Source organism: Arachis hypogaea, chromosome 9 (assembly GCF_003086295.3).
Source record: "Arachis hypogaea cultivar Tifrunner chromosome 9, arahy.Tifrunner.gnm2.J5K5, whole genome shotgun sequence".
Lineage (NCBI taxonomy): Eukaryota > Viridiplantae > Streptophyta > Magnoliopsida > Fabales > Fabaceae > Arachis > Arachis hypogaea.
This window is the reverse complement of record NC_092044.1, coordinates 16,329,013-16,350,965: the sequence shown is the minus strand read 5'-3', so window position 1 is coordinate 16,350,965 and position 21,953 is coordinate 16,329,013. Positions and strand designations below refer to the sequence as shown.

The window sequence follows — 21,953 nt, the reverse complement described above, 5'->3', positions numbered from 1 at the left end:
CATGTCTCAAAAGTTGTTCCAAAGAAGAGCGCTGATGTGAAAGGTAGTATAAATAGTATCTATATTTTTGCACTGAATATCTAATTCAATCCAAGCTCCCGGAAATTAGATCAGATTGTCTAGAAAATCATCTACTCCAAACCTACCGCTATTAACGTTGGACCCATACCACTAATAATACCCTTGGCTCTCGGCCTTAAATATGAGGGACCCTAACTTGGATCCCTAAGAGTTCAGGCTCACAATATCTAATTCCGTAATCTAACAAGTAATGGTTATAAGTGTAACCAGTATCAACACACCAGTTATACAACAGCAACAACAACAAAACCTTGTCCCACTAGGTAGAATCAGCTACATGGATCAAACAATGCCATTGGGTTCTATCATGTATCATGTTTACAGAGACCATTTATACGATGGGTATTGAAAAAAAAAAAGAATTAACACAATCAATTAGTACTTTAATGTCCGAAAAAGAAAACCTGATAGTATATGATCTCTATCAGCAGACACGCATCAAGCTATAAAATAACCAGCAAAGGCACACCCTGTGGAACCGGCTCATGTTGCCCTTATATCAACAACAATTATTAAGCTTTTCTTTCAAGTTTCAAGGGTCTTGCTCAATCCTTAGCTAGATGGTAGCTTTTGGAAAAATTATTTTATCAAATCACTTTCTTCCGAGAAATACAAGGTCAAAATGATCTGCAGTAACTTTGAATACAAAGACACAAATCGATGACACGAAGCCATGCTAGAGGGTGCAAATAAACTCATAAAAGGTAACATCAACTACAATACTTAGCCTGTAAGTGCTGAGTTGAGAGCGCTATGCACATCAACTCCAATCTGAGCTTCAGCTTTCTCCAAATCAGTTGTCGCAGAGTTCAGCTTCTGAGTGAACTCTTGAAGTCCCTTCTGGACTAAGTTTGCATCAATTCGATCTACTGGTACAGCTTCAACAGCTATTATATCAGCAACCGAATTTGCATGGATGAAGGCAAAGCCACTACTGACAAAGTACTTGGTCACATCATTGCCTTCATGAACGGATAGGACACCAGGTTTCAACTCTGCAATCGTTGCAACGTGTCCAGGGAGAACACCCATTTGCCCAGTTGTTGCAGGTACTATTACCATGTCAACCTACACATGGATTCCACTCTTAATTGACTAGTTAAGATAAAATTACGACATTTCCAAGGATGAAGAATCAAGAATTTTATTTATTATTATTTTTTACCCCTAGAAATCTGCATCCCCAAAAATGATGGAACTGATGGCTAGCAATAAAAATGAGAGAATCCATGGTGTCAATCTAGACAACTAAATTGCAACAAATATTGCAACAAATGTTGCAAGTTACCCACTTCTAATAACCATCAATACTATTTCATGATGTGGGGGTAAGACCGTAATATATTTTCACACATTTGTAGAGATATTAAGTACAATAGATGGAAGACTAGTTTAATACCAAGTGAATTCAATAAGAAAAAGTAAGAGATAATGTGTGGGCACTGGGAAGTAAAATAGGCCAAGGTACAGTATATTTCTCTTGTTATTTGTCTTTTGACAAGTATAGTTCTCTTATCCCATCTTGTTTCTCTTCAAGATCTGTGCCTAGCATTCCCTCCAAGTGCATAAAGTTCTTCAATACATGCGCATGGAGAGCAAATAAACAAATGCTAGCAACTTAAAATCACCAATACTAATGCTTCTGTTTATCACAGTATTTTATTTTTCCAAAATATCTGCAAGTACACTTTTGTAGTCACCTAATCAAACCAAAACATAGAGTTTACCAGTGTCAAAAGAAACTAGTATACGATATTTCATTTCCAAATACTAGCAAATAATTTAAGCAAGGCCCGCTGTCTTAACAGCAACAGCAAACAACACAAACCAGACAAGAATGTCAAGCTTCCATTACAATGCATCAACTACTCACATGTTTAGTTGCATCAGGCTGAGTTACAGACTCCAGAACATCTTTAAAATAACTAAATTGAGGATTAAAAGTTTACAACAGGGACAACCACAAAATTGAGTTAACAAAATACAACATCAAACAACTGCTTGAAGGAAGGGGTTTTGTATAATGTTTTACTAGTTACATTTTTTATAAAATAGCCAATCAGCCACTCTTTTCACAATTTATACAACAATAAAAAAAAAAGAGTTTAATAATAATTGTTCAAATCATGAGTGGAAAGTCAGATAAGCAAGATTTTCAACAATAATTTAGATGGTTCGAAATCAGTCACGAAATAATTAATAATATTATAGATATACAAAACAATTACATTTGCAAAGAATGGATATTAGGCAACTGAATCATGATTTCTACACGGTACGACTTTCACGACTCAATCCCTAAAAGAAGACTCAATCCCTAAAAGAAGTTGATAAGAAGAAAAAGCAATAAATTATAAAATCAACAATTTCGAGATGATGGAAAAATCAAAGATGGCAGGCTAACCGTTTGAAATATGGAATGATTATTAGTTTATTAATGGACAGCTATCCATTTTCTGATGTTTTTGCTACATTCCTCTATTTCTAACGTTTTATCAAGAAAAAAAGGGGATAAAAAGGGAGATGGGAAGCTATTTGGAATGCTAGAAATATCTCTGGCTTGATTGCGCAATGATGCAGCTTTTTTGTTTTTAAAATCAAAGTGGGCAATAAAACAGCAACACATCATGCTCTATGGCAGTTACCAGGTCCAAATTTAACAAATAACAATGCTGTACATAGCAAAAAACATCTATACTTGCTTGCAACCTTGAAACCATGTTATATGCCTAGTGCCTAGGTCAGATGTTAAATGAAAAGTTTCAAGAAAAGCATGTGAAACGGGATCCAAGAAGATCCTAGAAGGTGAATGACAGAAACCAAGGCTAATGTATTTTCCCACTTCACGGGGCACACTACATGAATATAAAGACATCACGTCATTGCTTCCTATCATAAACACTGGTCCATTGCTCATTTTGAAACTACTCAAACTTATGGGAAACAATATGGCCTTAACTCAATCAAATCGTCGAACCATGTATATGATGATTCAACAAAATCGTAGGTTTTTTGTTGATGACTGCCAAACACGTAGATAAAACAATTTATCTTCCGGAAATAACCAATTCAGCTCATTATACAGATTAAATCCGCCAGGCAGAGGAAAAAAATATAGTGAAGGAAAAAACCACATTCCATTTCAATACACAACTAATTGAAAACAAGAACAATAAATGTAAATGAACTCTTTCAAACAGGAGAAGAAATCACCAAGACAGAAGGACAGAAAATGACCATCTAAAGAAGAATTTAGCGGATCATTAGGCAGTCATATAAGAATATTCAGAACCTAATCTAATTAAAGCAAAAGTTCACTTACAACATTGGTTGGACGATTTGAACAATAAATATTACGTGAAAATTGGGGAAAATTACAACAGCATCAGTCACCATTAATTCCTTAGGTATCTTTCCTGACCTATAATCCAGTTCGAGAGGAACACAGATGATTGCAATTGAAATGAGAGGAATTGGAGGGAGAGGAATATATAATCTATAACCCTATTCCATATTAATTGGTGAATCATCTGCAAAGTGCCACGAGAAACAAAACAGTCGTATGAACAAAGACAAAAAGAACCCTGACAGAAAATCAATGCACACAAAAGGAAACGCAGGGGAAAGAGGAAGAAAGAAGGTATCAGTGACCTCTTTAGCGGAGAGTTCGGAAGCGTAAGGGAGGACGAAGTTGACAGTAAGCTTGGAAGGAAGGGAAGAAGGAGTGGCTGGGCGAGGCTTCATGTAAGCCAATGGAGTCTTTGGTGGATCCACGTTTGGGCTCACTTTCTTCCATGCCTCCACGAAGCTCGAATCTTCTACGGCCGCCGCCGGCAGATCCGTCGAGAATCGGCGGGATGTAGCGCCCATCAGTGGGCGGCGAAGGAGGGTAGATGCTCGGCGGAACATGGTGGTGCGGAGGAATTGGATCGCTCGGTCTCGCAGGGTCGGAGAGAGAAAGCGACTGTACGGTTCGTGCGGTGACAGACGGGAAGAGAGGAAGAGAGAGAAGATGAACAAGTGAATGTCGAAGCGACAATGGTGTATAGCGTGCAACTATTTGGGTCATAAGATGGGCTTTCTGTTCAAAAAGGGCTAATCATTATTTGATAATGTGGGCTTTTGGTTCTGGCAGGGCCCAATTCTTACAAAATGTAGGATTCAGATGCAGTTACAATATCAATGAAAAAGCAAAAGATTGTGCAGACACGCAGAATAGACTCTATTCCAAAAAAAAATTAAAAACTAACTTCTCCAAGAGTGGAGCCTCACGTTCTCCAAGAGTGGAGTTATACTGCTTCGACAGCGAAACTCTGAAATCATAACAACTACTCAAGTCCAGATCAAATATAAGTTCAAAGATAATCACAAAACAACGGAGAGGGACAGAACAAAAAAGTAATACAACTCAACAAGACAAGTCATGGAAGGGACAGAAAACGCAGCCATGGAAGGGGATGTTCTAGACTTGGAAAAATCTTTAACTCAACATGGAGAAAAGACAGATCAAAAGTTAGTTGGCCGGGTGTTGACGGGAAAGGTGTTGAATACGATCACAGTACATAAAACGATCCTTAACATGTGGGGAGATCCACAAGGTCTGGTGATCACTAATGCAGGACCAAATTCATTTATCTTGAACTTCAAAAGCCAGGAGGAAGCAAGAAGAGCATATGAAGGTGGACCATGGAGGATAGAAGGGCACATGCTGAGTCTGCAATGGTGGAGCTCAAACCTGTCCATAGATGAGGTAAACTACAATCAGCTTCCTATTTGGGTTCAAATATATGGTTTACCTTATGATAAAATTAATACAAAAAATTCTGAGAAGATAGGAGCCATATTAAGGAGAGTGATAAGTGCTGAAGATCCCTTTGTTGAAGGAAACATGCTTAGATCCTTCCTTAGGGTTAGAGTGGAGATAAACGTTCAAGTACCACTGAAGACTGGATTCTGGTTTAGAAGAAGTGATAGAAGCCAGTCATGGGCTGAATTCAAATATGAAAAACTGTATGACTATTGTTACAAGTGTGGGAGAATTGGGCATGACAAAAGAGCATGTGGGGAGGAACTAGTGAGATCATTAGTAAACCCAGAAATTCCCAGATATGGGCCTGAACTCACAACTCCAGGTCTGAGGTCAATAAAAAATGAGGCAAGAAAGGCAGGTATTAGGAGGAGAAAGGAGGAACAGAACAATTGGGTGGAGGAGCTGTGGGAGGCGCGTGAAAGAAGTTTGCAAGGGAGGGAGTGGTTGAAAAGGCAGGCACATAAGGACAGAAGGGGGTCAAGTCTAGGGGGAGTAAGAAGCTCTCAAGCTAGTGCCTCTGCCAAATCTTGGGACAGAGAAGAAAATCCACAAGAGCAAATGGGGGAGAGACAAGTGGCAATACAAGAAGTGCAAGATCAAGGGGAAGTGGCTGAGGATGATAAAATGAACGGTGAAGAACACAACAGTATCTTCATGTTAAATGATGATGGGACAGCAAATCATAAAAAAGGGAAGAAGGAAGAAGTCATCCAGCAAAGGCAGCAAGCTAGTGAGTTAGCAATAATGAGAAACGTGAATGAGGCCAAGGATAAGGACAAGGCAGAAGAGAATGAGGAGGACAACAGCGAGATTCCTAGGAAGCATAAAGAAAAAGGTGGGCCAAGCATGAGAAGAATGGACAGTACAAACAGAGGGACATGGGCTTTCATGAACCAAAGGCCCAATAGGAATAGACAACAAATCAGAAGTGGGCCAATTGAAGGAGAAGGGAACCTTACCATTAGAGAAATTTTGATGGAGTTCAACAAAAATATGGCTGAAGAAAATAGGAAGAGAAGCACAGGAAAAGAAGTAGAAGATGAGGCCCAAAACAGAAATAACATGGACATTGACGGACCAACAAGACACTATAGAACAAATGAGGAACAGTCAAAACAGAGAGGAAAGCAGATAATTACAGAGAGTGAAGGAGGCTTCTATTATGTAGAATTAGCAGAAGAAGAGGAGGAAATAGAGCAGAAAAATAGCAAAGCAATATTAGTGGCCAGAGAATACGAAACAGAACTTATCCAGAGGATGGAGGAAAAGTTAAAGTTTAAAAGAAGAAGGGAAGAGGACCAACAAGAGCGGACTGCAACATTTCAGAAAGAAGAAGAGGAAGGTACGCAAATGTCGAGGGCCAACAAGAAGAACAGAAGGCGGAGAAGCATCACAGAAGGAGGAGCGCATGAGGAAGGATCACAGATCAGAGATAACTTGAAAGACATAACGGCTGAGGAGGCGGGCCTACACATGCCCCCAACTCAACCATGAGCATCATAAGCTGGAACTGCCGCGGGGTAGCAGCTCCCGCGACAGTTTCTGAATTGCACAGTATGTGCAAATAATTGAAGCCTGCAATAGTATATCTAATGGAGACTAGAGCTAGAGAAAGTACCATTAAAAAGTTGAAAAGAAGGTTACATTTTGAGAATGTATTTCACATAGAACCCCAGGGACTGTCCGGAGGGCTATGCCTTTTGTGGAATGAAATATATAATATTGATATTTACTTTTGGTGCGATAATCATATAAAAGCTCGTATTGATGATAGAAAAGGGAAAATATGGGAGTGCAATTTTATATATGGGAATCCATGTTTTGGAAGGAGAAAAGAACAATGGAGGACTATCACAGCGAATAACAACAACAAGGGGGAGCCACAACTATTCATCGGGGATTTCAACGACATTTTAAGCCAAGAAGAGAAAATTGGGCTACATCGAAAGCCACAGAATCAGGTGAGAGAATTTAGGCAGTTTGCAGATATGAATTACCTTATGGACCTAGATATAAAAAGAGGAAGATTCACATGGTTCGGAAATCCAAGAAATGGATTCATCACCAGGGAAAGGATAGATAGGGCATTAGTAAACTGGGAATGGAGAGTATTATATCAGCAGGCATCACTCAAAGCTCTACCGGCCATCAGTTCTGATCACTGCCCATTAGTTTTGGACATAAATCAAGTTCAAAGGACAGAGAACAATTTCAAATTCGAGGCCTTCTGAACCGATCATGCGGATTGCGAGAATACAGTAAAAAAGGGATGGGAAAAGGAGGACGTACAAGGATGAGTCTGGAAAGGAATAACAACAAGAATGAGAAATTGTAAAGAGGAGCTAAAAAAGTGGAACAAGAGGACTCTGAAACGAACAGATCAAGAAATCAGCAGGCTGAAGGAGGAATTAAAGAAGCTACGGGATTCGGATTTAACACAAGAAGAACAGGAGAAAATACAACAGATAAAAGAGAATATAGCTGCATTATGGAAACAGAAAGAAAAATATTGGGGACAAAGAGCCAGGTTGAAGTGGTTAAAATGGGGAGATAAGAACACAGCTTTTTTTCATGCCAAAACCATTCAAAGAAGGGGAAGGAACCGAATCGATAAGCTCAAAAATGAGGCGGGCTGCTGGATAGAAAACATGAAAGAAATTATGAAGCACATAGAGGAACGATTTGATGCGCTTTTTACTTCAAATAATAAAAGGAATTGCGACTCAGTCGTAAACAATATTCCAGTAAGGGTCACGGAAGACATGGACAAGGAGCTGAGCGCAGAGGTCACAGAAGAAGAAATCAGAAAAGCAGTATTTAGCATGGGTAGCCTCAAGGCTCCTGGACCAGATGGCCTGAATGGACTGTTCTATCAAAAGCACTGGGAGATAATCAAGAAAGAGGTATGTGCAGTAGTCAGAGAATTCTTTCGAAATGGGTTCTTGCCAGAAGAGATTAGCGAAACCATAGTAGTTTTAATTCCAAAGGTAAAAGATCCGGAAGAACTTAATCAGTTAAGACCAATTAGTTGTTGCAATTTTATTTACAAAATAATAACCAGGGTCATAATGTTGAGACTAAAAGGGCTCCTCGAGGATATAGTGTCCCCAACCCAAAGTGCATTTGTGGGAGGAAGGCTCATACAAGATAATGTAGTAATCGTCCAAGAAGTCTACCATAGCCTAAATAGGAAAGGAAGAGATGGATCAGAAAATGTAGCAATCAAATTAGACATGAACAAGGCATATGACAGGCTTGAATGGGATTTTCTTGAGAAAGTGCTCAAGAAATTTGGGTTCGCTGAAAAGTGGGTTGACTTGGTGATGAAATGTGTAAGAAGCGCAAGTTATAGGGTAAGAGTCAACGGTGAGTTATCGAAGAAGATAAAGCCTCAGAGGGGTCTTAGACAAGGGGATCCATTATCCCCATACCTGCTCATTTTAGCAGCGGAGGTATTCACGATTCTTATGCAGCAGGCTAAAGAGAAAGGCAACATAACGGGTCTAAAGATAGCCCCAACAGCTCCGGCTATTACTCACTTGTTGTTCGCGGACGACTGCATTATTTTTGCGAAGGCAAAGGAGGAGAAGATATTTTATATCATAACCGTACTGAACGAATACACAGAGGCATCCGGGCAAATAATCAATATGAACAAGTCAGGCATCTCCTTCGGAAGTCAAGTGCCGATACAAACGAGAGTAGACATAGAAGATATTTTAGGAATGAAAACATGGGACATGGCAGGAAAGTATTTGGGGCTACCAGCCATATGGGGAAGATCTCACAACAAAGCTCTAGCATGGATTGAAGAGAAGATCATGAATAAACTAGAAGGTTGGAAAGAAAGGTTGTTGAATCAACCAGGCAAAGAAACTCTAATAAAGTCGGTAATTCAGGCGATGCCATCATATATTATGAATGTCATAAAGTTCCCGAAGAGCTTTTGCGGGAGAATTTGCACAAAGGTCGCGAGATTCTAGTGGGCAGCATCGGGGAAGGAACGGGGCATTCATTGGAAGAAGTGGGATAGCATCACTGAGAGCAAGAGTGAAGGGGGATTGGGGTTTAAAGACCTGGTAAAACAAAATACTGCCTACCTGGCAAAACAAGCATGGAGAGCTTTCAAAAATCCAAATGCAATCTGGGTACAAATTTTGAAATCGTTGTATTTCCCGGACGGCAACTTCTGGACAGCAACGGGTAAAAAAGGCGCCTCTTGGGTCTGGAGAACCATCTTACATGGAAGAGAGCTATTAAGGAAATGCGCAAAGTGGAGCATAGGAGATGGCTCCAAAGTGAGCATCTGGAAAGACAATTGGATCGCAGGTAGGAGCAGCCCTCTTAACACAAACAGCACAGATGACTCGAAGGTTAACGATCTCATTGTAAATGGGGAAGGGTGGAATAAAAGGAAGATCGAGAGCAAATTCTCCCAAGAAATTTGCAAGGAGATACTTAGCACCCCTGTTAGTGTAATGAACAAAGAAGATCATCTGTATTGGCCATGGAAGGAAGATGGAAATTACTCAATAAGAACCGGATACTATGTTGCAAGAAGAGTTGGGCAGAACAGCAAATATGAAAATCTATCAACAAGTGAAGATAAAAGGGAGATATGGAAGGAGGTATGGAGAATGGAAGTCCCACAGAAGATCAGAATGTTTTTATGGAAAGCCTGTCATGATATATTACCGATAGAGTCTAACTTATATAAAAGAAAGATGGCACCAAATCCAATTTGCCAGATATGCTTAAAAAGTCCAGAGACAGTAGAACACGCATTACTACTTTGCGATTGGGCTAGGGCAGCATGGTTCGGAGCAGAATACCAATGGACCCCAACAGTTGAGACAGTTAGTTCTATCGGAAATTGGATGGTCAAATGTATAAAGAAGTTGAGAGCAGGTGGGGGAGAGGACAAGGAGAAGAGGATCAGCAAGCTAGGATTTCTCATGTGGGAAATATGGAAAACAAGAAATAACAAGCTGTTTCAACAGCAGGATGTAAATCCTAAATGGACAATCTGCATGGTTAAAGCACTAGAGGCAATCTACTGGAAACTAACAGAAAAACAACACACACAGAAAACAGAAGGCAATAGAAGTAAAACTAACCTGGTGAAATGGAGACCTCCCCTTGAAAACTGGTTGAAGGCGAACGTTGACGCAACATTCAGGAAGGATACTGGAACTGGTGCAATTGTCGTGGTTATCAGAGATCACAAAGGAAGAATTATATTAGGTTTTTCAGGAAAAATCCAAGCCACATCAAGTACTGTGGCAGAAGCTCAGGCAGTAAGGCAAGCATTAATCATAGTGAATAATTTACAAATGGGCAGAACCTTAATAGAAACTGACAACCTAAAGCTAGCTCAAGCTATCAAATCTAAAACAGCTTTAGGAGAGGCTATGGCCATAATCCAAGACATTCAAATTTTAATGGCGAATTTACCTGAAAAGGGAATGACTTGGACCCCCAGAAATGGAAATCGTCTAGCCCATGCAGTGGCGAAAGCAGCAGAAGCAGAGACACTACAAGCAAGCTGGAGCACTAAACCACCTACAGAAATATAGAGCATTATTAGAACAGAGCTTCGAATGTAAATCAACAATTACACAAGAATTATAGCAGATTTAAAATTAGGCAAATAGGGAAGCTCAAACCAAGCAAAGAGCCAGGAGTGTCAGGATTTCATCTAGATCGTCAATGATCTGAGACAGAAGATCTGCATGCAACCCAAGGCGACGCTGTGTCTGAGATCGTGCTGCGGGAACGTGAGGTATAGGAGGGCCAGAGTGGTTCCAGTGGAGGCGAAAGATGGAGGTCACCGAGTTCAATTTCTGACCAAGGGGCGGCATCCGAATTCTATTTCTGACAAAGGGAGGGGATCAATTCGGATTGTTTGGCTGAGGCTCCGGAAGGCATTTGGAGTGGAGTCTACTCAATACTCCGAATTGCTAACGGGAAGGGGTTATTATGGATCTTGAAAAGAGGAGGAAGGAGAGCGCTGTTGGTGATGCCCCGGTTCCTGCTTCGGAGACAGCTTCGTGGGACGGCGGCCTAGTCACGACAAATGCTCCGCGTCCCCACTCCGGTGGCCTCAGTAACCATGCATGCTTCAGATCCTGTCGCCGGCGAACTGAAGGAAGGAGTCACGATGAATCACGAGTTAAAGAGACCCTCTCACTCTCGCGGCAAGGGAAGGGATACAGGGATGGATAACGGGTCGGTTTGGGGGTTTGGATCTCTGTTCTGGACCTGGGCCGGACTGTTGGCCTGGGTCTCCGTCCAAAAAAAAAAAGATGCAGTTACAATACGATTTTTCTATTTATACAAACAACAATGCCATCCTTAACAAACAAAATGACAAAATAGCTTTTGATATTATTATTTTTGAGGTAATATGAACATTCCATTAAAAAATTATTGAACATTAACATAAATTAATTTTGTGACGCTTTTATTTCATAGATTTATGACTTAGAATTTAGATTTTAAAATTTAATATTTAAATTTAGAATAAAAGATAATTTAAAAAAATTAACTGACATTAATCGGTTTTGTTAAATCGTCAACAAATCAGTAAAATCGGCTATTATTATTATCCAACTTTACCTAATGACTTAATGCAACCAATTTTCCTATTTTCCAAATGATTAGAATTACTCCAATTTTCCATTTATTGTGATCCATGGTTCTCGTCTTTTTTATCTGTTTCATTTACCATACCATCATATATGAATACCAAAAAAAGCCCTCAAGTAATTATTGTACAAGTATATTTGGCATTTTTAAAAAAATTTGTTATCCAATAAACCAATATAACAAGATTGATTATTTTATGAGTAGTCAAAATCGTCTCTGAAAGATATCTCGATTTCCATTTTCATTTCCAAAAGATAAAATTAATCAAATTTGTCCCCAAAAAATATCCTACTTGGTCACGTTCGTCCTTTCCTCATCTCCGTAGCTGAGTTGGCAAACGGCCACTGACGTGGGCCTGCCAACGTGGCAGACAACCAAAACGACGCCGTTTTGGTAGAAGGCTCACCTAGCCTTGAAATGTCGTTGTTCTTCTCTTCTTCTTCATAGTTTTTTCTTCTTATTCTTCTTTGCATCATCTTCAATTCCCAAGCCTTGCAATTCATCAATGCAAGGTTCTTCTTCACCTTCCCCCAATTTAGCTCCTTCTCCAACCACAATTTCGTCCACAACCTCCTCCACTTTGTAGCTGCTACCACCAGAGACCTTCACCTCACCGCCGCCTTCTTCGCACCCTTTCTCGACGGCACATGCTCCGGGCAGCTCGTTCTACGGCTCGATCCCAATCACAGCATCGGAGGTTCCCTCGGCTGCGGCTGGCCATGGGTCGTTGACACAATCTCCGGCGGTCTCGTCAACGTCATCGGAGAAAATCGCGGCGGCGGACTTCACGGCAGCGGCTGCTTTGAGGAATGCTTGGTGGATGGATTCAGGCGGAAGAGCACAATCTTCGACGCCTGCATCTTCGAGGCGCGGGGGTAGGATCTGGTGCAGTAACCCGTGTTGTTCTTTGGTTGACTCCATTGGAAAATCAGGTTCCAATTCCCAATTAGATTTTTTGTGATTTTTAAATTTTGTGAAATGAAACCCTATTTGCTAAATCTCGGGGAGGAATGTGGCGGTGACTTGAACCTCACTATCTTTGGTCTAATGGCAGAAACTGTTGCCTGAAAAGATTCATTTTGGGGTGATGAGGCATTAATGGCACCTGCAAGAAGCTTAGAGAAAGAACTGAAAGTAGAACAATTAGGCTTTGAAGCAACTAGTTTTGCCACAACTACTCTCTCAGCTTCATCAATATCCATTTTCAGTCAGTACTTTTTACAAATAGATGGTCTGTAACTTTCACTTTTCCTCAGAAATAGCAGGAATTCCTGTTGAAATGGCTAATGCTGCTATTGATACTGAATTTTCAGGAGAAGAACCTCCGGAATCGTTGTTTATGAAGGAATTGAAGAGGAGGGCATGACTCCTACATCATTGCTTGAGGATTACAAGCAGGGCAACTCTGGAGTTGACGAAGAGGTGGTTGTGAATGAACAAGATAGAGGTCTCTTGAGGAGAAATGTTGTCTCAACTGATGTAGAGAGGAGTCTGAAAAATCCTCATAACCGTCGCATTCTTTTCAACTCTTTACTTGGTAAGATCTTTTCCTTTCAACTTCTGCATGACTCTTTTATGCAGCTATTTGCATGTTCATTAATGCATATATTATCTTAGCCATTATGATTTTTCTTTCGGCCATTGACTGGTTAGTTATGACATGTTGGTTTTACACTAACCTATAATTTTGTAATATTGAATGCTGATGCATATAATCTTTTAGAGAGTAGAAGTTGATGATTTGGTATGTACTGTGTTGCAGTATTTTGGACCAACTTTTGTCCATGATGCAAGCAAGATGTCACTATCACCTCCCCAGTATGTGGATCCTTATGCACTCTTAGAAGATGCAAGCAAGATTTCTTTGTAAAATATCACCCTGGAACTTGTTACTTCTTGAGTATTGTGCATTCATCGCTGACTCCATTTTTTACAGTTACATTTTTCTTTTTGCATATATGAATAATATATGATATGTAAATTTGAAATTTAAATGAAAGCTCATCAGGTGAGACATTGCTAAATATTCTTTAATTTTCCTTGAAATGTCCGGAACCTGACAAACAATGAAGAGTTGACTAATTTCTAGAGATTTAATATGGTGTCTTAAGCAGGAATTTCTCTCAACATTACTTTTTGGACAAGCATATAAATAGTGCTCTTAAGAGGATCCTATTAAAGACTAATTTGACTAATTTTTAAAATTTGAGAGATAAAAATGATTTACGTCTGAACTTTTAAAGACTATTTTGATTATAAAAAATTTTTTACATGTCAAGTGACACGTGACATGCCACATGTCACTAATCTGTCACATGACGTGCCACATGTCACTGATCTACCACGTGGCGTGACACATCATCGTCCAACTGACAGAAGGACTAACGTGACCAAATCGTTCGAAAACCAAAATGGAGATCGGAGTATCTTTTTCGGACGATTTTAACTATTAACTCGTTATTTTATTTTATTATGGCCGTCGGCATATGAAACCATCCTAGTTCCTAGAGGTAAACCGTCATGGCGTACTCTATTTCACTCTTCTTCACAAATACAAGAAACTATGTTTTGTTCTTTTTGGGGTTGGACCGTAGGGGTAGATAAATACACATAATTCAGAAATATGCCAACATTCGCAGCCAACAAGTTTGGATCTCATCCAGGTGCAAATTATCTCACTTCTTTACATTATCTGAACATAAAATCAAAGGAACTCGATGCATTCATTGACATTTTATGCATCTGCACAAGCAAAATGAAGCATGCAAAACTATTCACCATACAGCAAAGATTTTGCTCACAGTGTCATGTCAACTCGTGCTGCCAACAATAATAAAGGATTAATTTTAAGGCCTTGGTTAACTTTCTCTGGCTAGATGGCAGCTCTTGAAACTTTTATTTTATCCATTCACTTTCCATGGTGAAACACATCATCAAAATGTTGTTTGGCGAATAGATAACTCAATGACCTGCCACCAGGCCAGATGTGGGTGGGGGGGAATAAACAAATTAAAAAAAAAATAAAACAAAAATACTGCAGTACTCAGCCTGTAAGAGCCGAGTTGAGAGCACTATGGACATCAACTCCAATCTGAGCTTCAGCTTTCTCCAAATCAGTTGTGGCCGAATTCAGCTTCTGAGTGAAATCTTGAAGTCCCTTCTGGACTAAGTTTGCATCAATTCGATCTACTGGTACAGCTTCAACAGCTATTATATCAGCAACAGAATTCGCATGGATGAAGGCAAAGCCACTGCTGACAAAGTACTTGGTCACATCATTGCCTTCGTGAACGGATAGGACACCAGGTTTCAACTCTGCAATTGTTGCAACGTGTCCAGGGAGAACACCCATTTGCCCGGTTGTTGCAGGTACTATGACCATGTCAACCTACGCATGGATTCCGCTCTTAATTAACAGGTTAAGATTAAATTATGACATTTTCAAAGGAAGAAGAATCAAGGATTTTATTTATTGAGTTTTTTATAGACATCTTCATCCCCAACTATGATGGAATTGATGGCTAGTGATCTTAAAGCACAAGAATAAAAATGAGAGTCCAAGGTGTCAATCTAGATAACTGAATTGCAACAAATGTTGGAAGTTACCCACTTCTAATAACATCACTACCATGTCATGACATGGTAGTAAGACTATAATATATTTCAAAACATTTATGAAGAAGATATTCTGTCCAATAGATGTAACATTAGTTTATTACCAAGTGAATTCAAATAAATAGAAGCAAGAGGACAATGCGTGGTGAGTAAGATAGGGTAAGGTTCAGTATATTTCTCTTGCTATTTGTATTTTTACTAGTTCTCTTATCTCATCTTGTTTCTCTTCAAGATCTGTACCTAGCATCCCTTTAAGAGCATAAAGTCATTCAATACATGCACTTGGAGAGAAAATAAATGCTAGCAACTTAAAATTACAAATACTAATTTTTCTGTCTATTACAATACTTTATTTTTCCAAAATATTAACACTGCATAGCCTGAAATCAAACAAAAATATATAGTTTACCAGTGTCAAGAGAAACTAGTAAATGGTATTTCATTCTCCAATACTAGCAAATTAATTTAAGCATGGCTGGCTTTCTTAACAGCAACAGCAAACAACACCAACCAGATGAAAATGCTAGGTTACAGCTATAATTTAATTTAGATAGGTCACTTTCAATTTACCTGAGCCAAAATGAATAACTACTAGCATGTTTAGTTCCATTGGTCTGAATTACTGACTCCTGAACATCTATAAAATAACTACATTAACAAAGATTGTCACTTTATTTAAAAAGGATTACAGTTTTACAAGGACAACAACAAAATTGAGGTGACAAGAATAACACATCAAATAACTGCTTGATTGAAAGGGATGTTAATAAATGCCTTAAGTCAGGGCTTTTATAGAATGTTTTACTAGTTACATTTTTATAAACCAGCCACTCTTTTGACAACTTATGATAACTAAGCAAAAAATGATTTACTAATAATTGTTCAAATCACAAGAGCAAAGTCAGATATGCATGATTTTCAACAATAATGTAGATGGTTGGCAACCAGTCACGATATAATTAATAATATTGTAGATGAACAAAATAACTACATTTGCAAAGGATGGATGTTGGACAACTAAATCATGATTTTGGCATGGGAGTACTTTCATGACTTGATCTCTAGAAGAGGTGGATGAGAAGAAAAAGCAGTAAAATATAATATCAATCATTTTGTGATAGTGAAAAATTTAAAGGACAAAGATGGCATGGTTAATTGTTTGAAATGTTGAATGATTATTAGTTTATTACTGGAAAGCTGTCCATGTTCTGATGTTAAGCACTATAAAATTTTGTTAAGACACCTTTTTCTAGATTCCTCTATTTCTAATGTTTTATCAGAAAAATAAAAAGAGATAAAAAAGGGAGTTAGGAAGCTATAAGAAATCCTTGAAATATCTCTTGCTTGATTGCGCAATGATGCTGCCTTTCTTTATCAAAGTGGGCAATAAGACAGCAACACATCATACTCGATACCAGTTACCAAATACCAACATTGTACTTAGCAAAAGCATCTATAGTTGCATCCTTTAAACTATTATATTATATGCCTAGTGCCTAGGTCTTACATGAGGTTTCAAGAAAAGCACATGAGCTGGAACCCCTGAAAATTCTAGAAAGACGAAGGCGAATGACAGCAACCAAGGCTAAAGGGTTTTCCCACCTCATGGGGTACGCTACATGAATATAGACATCACATATTGCTTCCAAAGTCCAATCATAACCACTGGCCCATTGCTCATTTTGACACTATTCAAGCTATATGAAGATTCAACAAAAATTGTAGGTTATTTGTTAATAACTGCCAAACAACAACAACGCCTTATTCCACCAGGTGAGATCGACTAATAGATCAAACAATGACATTGCACTATATCATATATTATAGACATCTCATTTTATCACTTCATGCAATGTCATTTAAGATGTTCCTCCGTCTCTAACCACTTGTCTATTTTTCACCTGACCCACCCTTCAACGCTCTACCGGCCTTTTCCCCACATGTCCAACAAACCACTAAGAGATTATACCATCTTTTCAACAATGTGTGCAACTTTCTCTCACAATCCCCATTTCTTATTCTGTCCACACACGTATGACCGCTTATCTATTGAAACATCCTCATTTGGGTGATGTTGAACTTATGTTCATGTTCCCCTTTGCAGTCCAACATTCCATTCCATACAATATGGTATAGCTGGTCCAACGGCAATGCGACAAAATCTACCCTTAAGTTTTGAAAGGTTAAGTAAAACAACATATGTTATGGAAATGACCAATAAAGCTTATTAGGCTCCAAACAGTCGGACTAAATCCCAGGCAGAAAGAAACAAATGCCCTGAATACACTAGAAAACAACCACATTCCTTTCAATACACAATTAACTGAAACAAGCAGACTAAATCTAACATAAGAATAATTAAACCTTATAAATGGAAAAGCCAGAACCCAAAAAAAAATCGAGCATTTGATTATAAATCAACTTTTTCAAATAGGATAAGAAATTCATTAAGACATAAAAAATAAAAAATACAAAGAGAAGGAGAATAAGGAAAGCTACACTACAAAAAGGACCATGCAAAAGAGAACTTCAGCGGATCATTAAGCAGTCATAGAAAAATATGCAGAACCTAATCCAATTAAAGCAAAATTTCACTAACAACATGTGTTGGACCATTTGAAAAAATAAAACATATTACGCGAAAACATGCGAAAATTACAACAGCATCACTCATCATTAATTCCTTATGTATCTTTCCCTGACCTATAATCAGAAGCGGAATACAGATGATTACAATTGAAATTAAAGACTTCTTGTTTTTGCTGGGCGCGCCGGGGGGATTCTATAATTCTATAATATATTAATTGGTGCAATACATAAACAGAGACAAAGAAAAACCCTAACAGAAAATCAATGCACAGAAGAAGAAATGCAGGGGAAAAGAGGAACAAAGAACGTATAACTGACCTCTTTAGCGGAGAGTTCGGAAGCGTAAGGGAGGACGAAGTTGACAGTGAGCTTGGAAGGAAGGGAAGAAGGAGTGGCTGGGCGAGGCTTCATGTAAGCCAATGGAGTCTTTGGTGGATCCACGTTTGGGCTCACTTTCTTCCATGCCTCCACGAAGCTCGAATCTTCTACGGCCGCCGCCGGCAGATCCGTCGAGAATCGGCGGGATGTAGCGCCCATCAGTGGGCGGCGGAGGAGGGTAGTTGCTCGGCGGAACATGGTGGTGCGGAGGAATTGGATCGCTCGGTCTCGCAGGGTCGGAGAGAGAAAGCGACTGTACTGTTCGTGCGGTGACAGACGGGAAGAGAGGAAGAGAGAGAAGACTATGAAGAGGAACAAGTGAATGTCGAAGCGACAATAGTATAGTGTGAAACTGTTCAACAATTCGGGTATTTGCTATGTGGGCTTTCTATTGTATCAAAGCCCAATTGTAATTTTACTTGTTTTGGCACCAATTGATTATGACTCTTCGAAGAAACAAGATTATTGAGTTTTGTAGTCCAAAATAAAATGTAAGGCTACGTTTAGAAGAGAATGTGATTGAGAAATTCTTGTGGCTGTGACATATAGACTTTTTGATGCAATTTTCAATTGAGAAATGCATTATCAAAGCCAAACTGTCTAATTTGCCATTCTCTGGAGATAGATCAAGATAGAACAGTTCTAATAGTTTATGACTTCAAAATTTGATCAAAATCGAATTCCTCCTTTTGGTGAAAACCTTTTGCTACTAACCTGGCCTTATACTTGATTATTTGGCCTTCTGGATTTTTTTTCAATGCAAAAATTCATTTGCATCGAATAATGACCTTGTAATCATAGAGTGTTGATTAATTGTGCTTGGTGGTTATAGAGGTAATGCAATTTCAATTCCAAAAATAGGTATTTGCCTCTCTAGAGATTGAATGGATTGATTAGGTGTAGATTGAACTGTGTGAGAGGTAGAAGTGAACTAATTGATGATGGTGTGATGATAGGTGTTGGTGATGTGTAAATACTTAAGGGCTGAGGCTGCTTGTTTGTAACAGGAACTGAAACACTATGAATTGTAAGAAGATACATTAGTAGAAGTAGTATGAGATATATTTTGTGGACTAATAAATAAAAGAGAATAAGAAATTTTATATTCATCAAAGGTTACATTCCTTGATAAATATAATTTTTCATTTGGTGAAAGGCATTTGTAGTTTTTGTGTTGTGAATCATAACCCAAAAAGAGACATATGTGATTTAATATCAAATTTGTGTTTATTGTAAGGCCTCAATAATGAAAAGAAAGCACAGTAAAAAATTTTCAGAAATTGATAATCAGAGATTTTATTGAAAAATTATTTTATAAGCTGAGAAAGTTTGTAAAACTAGAATTGGTAACCTGTTAATGAGGTAGGTAGTAATAGCAAAAACATCATCCCAGAAGAGTATAGGTAGATTAGCAGTTTCAAGTAGAGAGAGACCAACTTCAGTAAGATGTTTATATTTCGTCTCTACTGTACCTTACTGTTGATGAGAATATGGACAAGACAACTTATATAGGATAACATGATATGATATGAATTCCTTAAAAGCTTTGGATAAAAATTCAAGTCTAGTCTGTTTAAGCAAGTGTCGGGAGTTCGAATCTCGCCTTGTGCATGCAGCAACCCATTGGCCAGTGGCAAACCCTTAAATGGAGTTCAATACCGCGACGGATTAGTTCTTGATCTGTCGGGCTGAGGGATATCGTGAAAAATAAACAAATAATGATATAAAAGTGTACTTAGAGTATATATGCATCTACAAAATTAATATCTTATTTATATCCTAATTTCTATGATGCACGGACACGGGACACGCCGACACGCGAATTTTAAAATCTTACATAATACGGGGACACGCATATATATAAAATATAAAATATTTTTTAGATAAATTGTAATGATATTTTGATATTTTATTGATATTAAAATATAAAATAAAATTTTTAATTATTTTTAATGTCTTATTTTAATTATATAAAGTATTTAAAATATTTTTTGTTTTAATAAATAATAATATATACTATATCTAAATTTATTTTAAGAATATATGTTACGAATAAGACTGGACACGCGGACACGTGACGGTATTTAGGTGTGTCCAGGCGTGTCCAGAAAAAAAATTTTTATTTTTTATTAAGACACGGTTGGATACAGCAGACACGCGTGTCGGACGAGTGTCGGTAAATGTCGTGTCCGAAATGTGTCTGACACGTGGACACGATAACTTAGCGAAATGTTCGTGCTTCATAGCCTAATCTAGATACCACAGGGGCAAGTCCCTAAATATCAATGTACACCAATTCTAATGGTTGATTATACATAGTATAAAAGTATGGAAAAGAAAGTTAGTGCATCTTAGCCATAGAGCAGAACTCACAGATAGAGAAAGTGTTAATAGATTGATTATTAGAATAAGAAATTTTGTATTGATTTAGAATATTTATTACAACTTTAATAGAAGCATGGCCTAACCTTTTGTGCCATGTTTCTAAAGAATTCAACTTATTATTCATAACAGAAAAAGTAGCCTTTTAATTACATCTAAGTCAGGAAAAGAAATGTTTCAAGGTACAAAGAGATAAGGAAAAACATAGATTCCATTTGTAGTTATTCCTTAAAAAAGATGTTTCTTGAAAACTTGATCATGAACATAACAATGATGAGGCCAAAATTAAAAAAACTACTGAATTATCTAGTGCAAACTTAAAAACACTAAGGAGGTTTTGTGTTATTTGTGGCTCAAGTAACAATTTATTAAGCTTAAATGAAATATCTAAATGTAAATCATGTAAAATTGAAGAACATGAGTTAGAAATAACAATACCTTGACCATTATCTATGTAGAGTTGATTATAACCTATTTGAGTTGCTGCTTCTTGAAGGACATCTGTGGAATCTGCTATGACATAGTGGTTGGCTCTTGAATCAGGATATCAAACTAAATTTAATATAGTTAATAGTGCTGCCATGTAGGCTCTTGGTTGATGAAAAGAAGAAGATGGTGCCTGGGATTGTGGTGTTTGTTATGAAGGGGCATTGGCTAAGTGAAACTGTGAACCAAACCTATAGTAGTAGCTCCATGCAGCATATCCAGGCCTATTACAAATTTGACATAATAGTTTTGTAGAAAGATTGTTAAATCTTCCTCCTCTTGAGAACCTGCCACTTCTTCCTCTTGTATTCATGTTTCTTGAGTCATTGTGATTGAAAGGTGTTAATGATTAAGTTAAATTGGCAATGAAAATTGTTCGGCTGTTCGTTGAATTGGTTCGGTGTGAGGTGTTGAATGGTGGATCGGGACCTGAATGTGGGTTCTAAGGTGTGGAGCTGCACCAGTGAGTCATCGGTTGGTCGGCGGGTGGAGTCACCTGCAATGACACTCCGATGCTTAAGTTAGTGTTCGTACGATGAAAAGGCTAAGGTTTTTGGGTAATGATGACATACTTGAGGAGAGAGATTGGTCCCTCTCCCTTATCCTCACTCGTTTGGGTAGGCCCCCCTTTTCCTAGGGCCTAACCCTTTTCCAGCTATAGCCAGCTGTCAAAATCCTGTTGAGGGAGCTCGTGTCACGTGGAGGACGCCTACCCATACGGGAGTGAGCGCGCGTCCGCCTGGTGAACCGCATGGGTGTTGTTGGGTTGGGCCAGAACATGAATTGAGTGATTTGTGTTCTTAGAATGATTTAGCATATCCTCATATGTAATGAGAAAGGATTCTGTCTCAACAACATTAATGCTTCCCATTTTGGACATCATAAAACTAAGATATACGTTGAATTCATTAGGAAGACCATCAAGAATAACTTGGATATGATCAGTCAATGGTGAGTTGAAAGC

General features: G+C 38.4%; 2 protein-coding genes and 1 pseudogene across 3 annotated transcripts; 1 reads left to right on the top strand and 2 right to left on the bottom strand.

Annotated features, from left to right (window-relative positions):
- Positions 1-649: 649 nt before the first annotated feature.
- LOC112710521 (ATP synthase subunit delta', mitochondrial) lies at positions 650-4,343 on the bottom strand. The gene is made up of 2 exons (XM_025762767.3): positions 3,733-4,343; positions 650-1,149 (listed from the first exon to the last, which is right to left on the bottom strand). Exons 1-2 carry the CDS (start codon positions 3,988-3,990, stop codon positions 805-807), a joined length of 603 nt encoding a protein of 200 aa, XP_025618552.1. The 5' UTR covers positions 3,991-4,343; the 3' UTR covers positions 650-804.
- An 8,294-nt stretch (positions 4,344-12,637) lies between these two features.
- Positions 12,638-13,565, top strand: LOC112708945 (uncharacterized; annotated as a pseudogene).
- A 588-nt stretch (positions 13,566-14,153) lies between these two features.
- Positions 14,154-21,563, bottom strand: LOC112710522 (ATP synthase subunit delta', mitochondrial). Of its 2 annotated transcripts, XM_072202634.1 has the most exons (3): positions 20,942-21,563; positions 18,062-19,809; positions 14,154-14,927 (listed from the first exon to the last, which is right to left on the bottom strand). In XM_072202634.1, exons 2-3 carry the CDS (start codon positions 18,317-18,319, stop codon positions 14,583-14,585), a joined length of 603 nt encoding a protein of 200 aa, XP_072058735.1. In that variant the 5' UTR covers positions 18,320-19,809; positions 20,942-21,563; the 3' UTR covers positions 14,154-14,582. The 2 variants fall into 2 exon arrangements, with proteins under 2 accessions (XP_072058735.1, XP_025618553.1); XM_025762768.2 differs by having other exon boundaries at positions 18,062-21,563.
- Positions 21,564-21,953: the final 390 nt, after the last annotated feature.